The 6,222-nt window shown below is 47.6% G+C and overlaps 1 protein-coding gene across 1 annotated transcript; it reads right to left on the bottom strand.

Moving 5' to 3' along the window:
- Positions 1 to 5,294: 5,294 nt before the first annotated feature.
- Positions 5,295 to 5,726, bottom strand: LOC142767898 (uncharacterized). The gene has a single exon (XM_075870142.1). The coding sequence runs from the start codon at positions 5,724 to 5,726 to the stop codon at positions 5,295 to 5,297; it is 432 nt and encodes a 143-aa protein (XP_075726257.1).
- Between the last annotated feature and the right edge of the window lie 496 nt (positions 5,727 to 6,222).

Below are 6,222 nucleotides of genomic sequence, written 5' to 3'. Positions count from 1 at the left end.
AGATAGATAGATAGATAGATAGATGGATAGATAGATAGATAGATAGAAAGATAGACGGATAGATAGATATAGATAGATAGATAGATAGATAGATAGATAGATAGATGCCCAGGTGCCTGCAGTACACACAGAAACGCTACGCATTGAATATTATCGCACAGCCACAACATTCTAGAAATGCTGTCTTCAAGTGCTATAATATGGTTCTGTTCCAGCTGTACCAGCTCACAGAAATACTGTTTGACTGTGTTACAGGGATCGGCCAACTGTGTCTATTGGATGGCTGGGCTAGCTTACATTGAAGTAGAGCTCATGACTTACAAAACAGCACCCAAGGAGAGTGACAGGTGTTAGGACACCATGTCTCTACCTTATAAGAATATCGCGGGTTTTACGAAGGCCCAAAACTACGATACGATTGTTAGAGGCGCTTCAGTTGAGGGGTTCAGAAATTGTAACTATCTGGTGTTCTTTTACGTTCACTAACATCGCACAGTTTGAATGCCACTATCAATTTTTTTAGCAAAATGCGACCATCGCGGCCGAAATTTAATCCGCGACTTTCGAGTTAACAGCCAAGATTCATAACGTTTGATCCACTTTGGCGGACACTGCGACCTAGATGTCGAAAAATGAAGAACGTCACGCCTGTAGAAAGGAAAAGTGCCGTCATTGCAGGTCATCTTGTGCGCTTGTATTTATTTGTTTTTTTTACATTCGAACGTATGCGCGTAAACTACACTACGCAGAATTGACAGACGAAGTTCTACTTACCTTATATTGTAAGCTGAAACTATTCGAAAATGAAGGTCCTCCTTGAGTTGGGATTGTCATCGAAGTATACGACTGAACGCGCCTTCATGTCGAAAGCAACGTTCTTGCCTAGGGCGACGCCTGGCCGGTCACATATCTTCAGGTAATGAAAAAAAATGAAGGCTGGCATTATTTTCACAGTGCACAAGAATACCATTCAACTATATACTTAAGTGCTGAAAGTTACAAATTAGAGTGGAAGTTTCCCAAGAGAAAAAAGACTATGCGCCTAGCCATACCTGTTTATTTCTTGGTTTTTTGTCGAAAAAACAGGAGAAACAAAAAACGGTGCCGTCCACTCTCTCCTAGTCCTACGGATTTTATCATTTGAAAGAGAAGTAATTAGTGGGCCAAAGGTGGGGCGACAGCACAGGTTGTTTGCCAATGACTTACTGACAGACGTCGAATACCTTCAAAACTAATAAGAAAATACCGCTTTAATAAAATTTGGTCGAAGTGCCACTTCTGCAAACCCAATTACGGTGGCTTGTAGGGAAAAAGTCGGGCATGAAACATGAGAACAAAAAAGCAAACTTATTGAACTTACAGGAGACGAGCACAGTCTTCTGTCAGTCCTTTTTCTTCTTTTTTGTGCAAGGCTTCACCTTGTAGTATGTTACACCATATCTCCCGCATCAAGCTTAATCTGCTAGTGAATGGGGCCAAAATCAATGTTTAGTTTGATTTGGCTCAAAGGTTTCCCAGAGAAATTGCCTGCCATAGCTTTGATCTTGACACGCTACTGTGCCCAATGAGTTTCTCTACAACATGTTTATATTTTCCTGCCTTTTCCACCGTGTTACAGAAAAAACCTGCCTTGACTTGTTAGCAGACATAACAAAAGTTACCATAAACCAGACAGAAGCCCTGTGACGCGTATGCTGCCTGTACAAACTTGTAGGTATGTAAAGAACACATTGCTAACTTTAGTTATGGCTTGCGTTCAAAGTGCATAGCGCGAATATTAGTGAATGATTGCAGAACTTCGAAAATTGCGCCATTCTTCGCTATATGCCCCAAAGAATCGAAAAGGGAACAAAATAAATTAAGTGTTGGATTTTGTCTATGCAACCACCAGTTATACCTAGGAGGGTTTGGGTTCAAAAGGAGAGTGCCTTGTGCGAATAGAGGGAGTAACTGTTAGACCATGCGGAGCAGCGTTCACTCCCGTGGAACTTGCCGGCGCAGTGGTGGCCTCGAAGGAATGGTCCGCATGCGAGTAAGCAAATGGTTCCCTAAATAAATGAGCGGTTAACAGTTTGAGTTAGTGCAAATGGTCCTAAGAACTACAGAAACTACGCCAGAAGTATAGTATTATTGTTTATATAGCATAAATATAAGCAAATGTGTAAGCCCTCGTTCCAAAAAAAAGAGTGCTCGCGCTTTTAGGCTGTATGAATGCGCGGCGTGTGATCTCAGCAAGCTAACTCTCGTTCGCGTAACCTTGTGTTGCGGATGTGTTATCGTTACGTGGTTGTAATTGCTATATCTTGTGGCGCACGTAATCACCTCTACGCTTAAGGAAACATGATCCGCTACTGGAACGAAGTGCTATGCTATTGAAATGCTACGTGCCCACGGGTATATTGCCTGAAAAGTTAGCGTAAACAAGGCTGCCATTTCTCCACGTGATTTGCCTCTGTGCGGTGCACATGTAATAAGCACTGTTTGTTGAACACTCACTTTTCTCGCGAACAAAACCCGCAAGTTTAATGAGCTTGTGCTACACAGCGTTGCGAGTGCTGCCCCATGTACTATAGAATTACAACTGTGATGGTTAGGCCATCAAAACGTGGTGGCCATTAGCTGTAGCAATTACAGCTGTTCACATAAATTGTTTTCAGAGGAGCAGAAATAAGCATTGTTCATCAGAGATTTCCGCTCTTTAAAAATTTCCGGAAGCTCCGCAGAATGTCAACTTTAGGCAAACAACTACGTTAGAAAGGTCAGTTCTTAATATTGCATGTCCAGCTTGGCTTGGCACCGCTAACACAGGCTCTCTGTGACCAAGTCGACAATATTGCTCTATTGTAGCGATGCAGTGTATGTGTTAGTTTTATATCTCTAAAATGAAGCACACGCTTTACTGTTAAATAAGTGGGCCCACAAGCGTATCGCAGTGAAAACTTGAAACAACAAACTCAAGAGTAAGCTTCTTGAACTTCATAACACGTTTTGAACAGTTCCATTGCATTATGATGGGTTCTGCGAAAAAGCATTTTACCTCTTTTTACGCGATTGAACGTAACTACAAGTGCACAAACAGTTCAGTCGGATATTAGGAATGCTTTTGCAATTGCTTTTTTTAGAAAATCGATGACTGAATGCCTTGCGCCTTCTCAGAAAAGTCAATGTCTTGCAGCTAAAAGCAGAACACCACTAATTGAAGACACAATACGAGTTCTACAGCAAGACAACGTACACCTACGAGCCGAGAACCACTACCATAAGGCCCAGCTAAGAGAACGGAAACAAGGATAAGCAGAAAATCCACGACTACTGCGTGCAGGACAACAGCACACAGAAACGACAAGCATAAATATTGCACAGGCAACACAGAGGTCACTCACCCCTACATCGTCACACAACAGGTAGCCGATCATCGATTAGCTACGGCAATAATAGAAGAGAGGACGCCCACAACGGAACCTCAAACAACGGCCCCACAACACGAGATGGTAGAAAACATGGAAGAGCATATGGCGGAAGTATCCCGCCCCTTTTTCAAGGTACACAGAGCGGCAAACAGGTAACGTGAGAAAACCAATGCATGACTGAACAGACATGAAAAACGAATCGAAGTACTAGAGAAGCGCCCAATTAAACACGAGCTCCGGGTAACCACGGGCATAACAATGACGAAGGCACCATTGAACCAAGTTTTCAACAAGAACAGCACCACCAATGAAGAGAACAACACTTGCAGCATGGCACCCGTCTCCCAAACATGAACCTAAACCACACAGCCTGCACAAGACTAAAAATCTGGCACTGGGACGCTAATGAGTTCCGGTGTCGGAAGGCGGTGCTGCAACAGCGCGTGGCAAGCATGGAGCAACTACCGGACGTTATAATGATACAAGAAACCCACATGAAAGGCACACCGACTCTGCTGGGGTACCGAGCCTACTCGAGTCCGCCCAGTGCTCGAGACCACGGCAAGGGAGCCGCACAGGCGGTGTACACTTTCGTGCGAAAGGGACTCACTACGCACCACGATAGGTAGAAGAAAGCAAGAACCCATATTATTGGCGAATATCTAAAGCAACCCCTGCGCACTGGCAGCAGAAATTCAAGGCCCTACTACACAAAACTACAATGACAAACCCCAACGGCATGTTGGTGGTGTGCGGCGACTTCAACGTGCCACACAAAGATCTGGGATACAACTGCACCTCGGCAAAACGATCAAACCTGCTGGAAGAAGCATTAAACGCCGGCTTTGTGCTTTACACAAATCCGGGCAATCCTACAAGAATTGGAACGTCCACTACGAGGGACGCCAACCTGGACCTCATTTTCGCTCGACTCTCTGCCAAAGCAGGAGGAACGGTGACTTGGTGTAACACTGGCCACAACCTGGGCAGTGACCATTACAATATAGAACTGAAAATACCCCCAACGGTACAAAACAACCAAAACAAAATTCAAGCACAAGCTCACAGACTGGACGCATTTCCGTGCAACCCTCGATGAAGGCGAGGGTTGCGTCGCTCATTAACGACATTGAATACATCGAGAAATGGATGGAACGCGTAATGAAACTGGCCGACTCGGTGACGCCGAGCTGGACGTAGAGGAGGAAGTACCGCAAATCAACAGCAAGCTGGCTGACATATCGAGGCTCGCCGATCTCGGCAAAGAAGATGGAAAAAGCAATGGCACAATCGACGGCTACGAAAACGAGTCACCGTGCTGGGTCACCCCTTTGAAAAATTCAGCAGAGAACTATGCACGCAGCAATGCAACGCAACGTGCAGCGCTGCGGATGAACAACTACACAAAGGACAGACTTGGAAGCTCTGGAGAAATCTCCTCGACAATAAATTCCCAAAAAGCCACCAGCAGCACAGGCTTGCCCAAGCTGTCTGTGGGATAAGATAACTTTAATGTTTCCGCACTGAAGGTTTTATAACGACTGCCCCTGAATCGGGGCACACACACAGTTTTCTTGCTTCTTTCGGGCGAGAGTGTTCTTATCGTCGGCACCCGTGTTTGGAGGCATCGCCACGACACGCAGGCGCAGAAGCGGCGCCGACCCGTTTCGCCACCACCCTCCCCCCACGCAGATAAGAGCCATCAGGGTTGAAGGCTTTTGGGGACCCACCCCTGGCGTCCAAGGCGGGTTGTGTAGGGTGCGAGCCTAGGCTATGCGGGCTGTTGTCGGCGAAATACGGGAGGCGTGAGGGGGTTGGTAGGCTCCTGGGAAAGGATGTATGATGGCTTTAGGCGGTCGATGGAAATGCGTACATCCTTTCCGCTTATTTGCAGGGTGAATGCTTTGTCGTCACGACAGATGACTTTGTAAGGTCCCGAGTAAGGCGGCTGGAAAGGCGCACTACGGTGTCGTCACGGAGGAAGGCATGCGAGCATGTGTCCAGGTCCTTAAACACGAACGGGGTCGGCTTGGTGTGACGAGCCGCTGGAGAGGCGCGCAGCGCGCCCATTGTGCGATGGAGTCGAGCGACGAAGTCTGCAGGGTCCGAGCTGGTTACATCAGAGGTCGGAGCGGAGAGGAGTTCACCAGGTAGGCGAAGCGGCTCCCCGTAGACGAGTTCCGTGGGCGTGGCTTGAATGTCTGGCTTGAACATTGCGCGCAGACCGAGAGCGACGGCGGGGAGAGCTTCGAGCCAGGTTGAGTGAGGGTGGCACATGATGACTCCCTTGAACTGCCGGTGAAACCGTTTAATCATCCCGTTGGCGCAAGGGTGGTAGCTAGTTGACCGTGAACGCTCGAACCCGGTGGAGAGTCCAAGGAGCCTGAAGAGTTGTGATTCGAATTGCCTTCCTTGATCGATGGTGACTCGACGAGGAGTGCCGAAGCGTGAAACCCAGCCGGAGAAGAAGGCTGATGCGACGTCTTCAGCGGTGATCTTTTCGAGCAGTCACACCTCGGGTCAACGAGTGTAACGATCGATGGCGGTGAGGCAATAGCGGTAAGGGCCGGCTGGTGGGAGGGGGCCAATGATGTCGATGTGGACGTGCTCGAACGTTCCGTCGGGAGGGGGAATTTTCCGAGTGGTGACGTGTTGTGCCGGGTGATTTTGGCGCGCTGGCATTGAATGCATGTGTGTGCCCAGGTGCGGCAGTCCCGTTGCATTGAGGGCCACGTGTACCGGTGAGTCACGAGGCTGTAGAAGCTCGGATGCCGGGATGACTGAGTTTGTGTAACTGGTTGAAGAGTCTTTG

The sequence above is a fragment of the Rhipicephalus microplus genome, chromosome 7 (assembly GCF_043290135.1).
Source record: "Rhipicephalus microplus isolate Deutch F79 chromosome 7, USDA_Rmic, whole genome shotgun sequence".
Taxonomy (NCBI): Eukaryota; Metazoa; Arthropoda; class Arachnida; order Ixodida; family Ixodidae; genus Rhipicephalus; species Rhipicephalus microplus.
Note: the sequence above shows the minus strand (reverse complement) of the source record. Positions and strands in the feature narration are given on the sequence as shown.

Excerpts from the sequence above, each read along its gene's own strand:
- LOC142767898 (XM_075870142.1), bottom strand. The coding sequence starts at position 5,726 with ATGATTAAACGGTTTCACCGGCAGTTCAAGGGAGTCATCATGTGCCAC.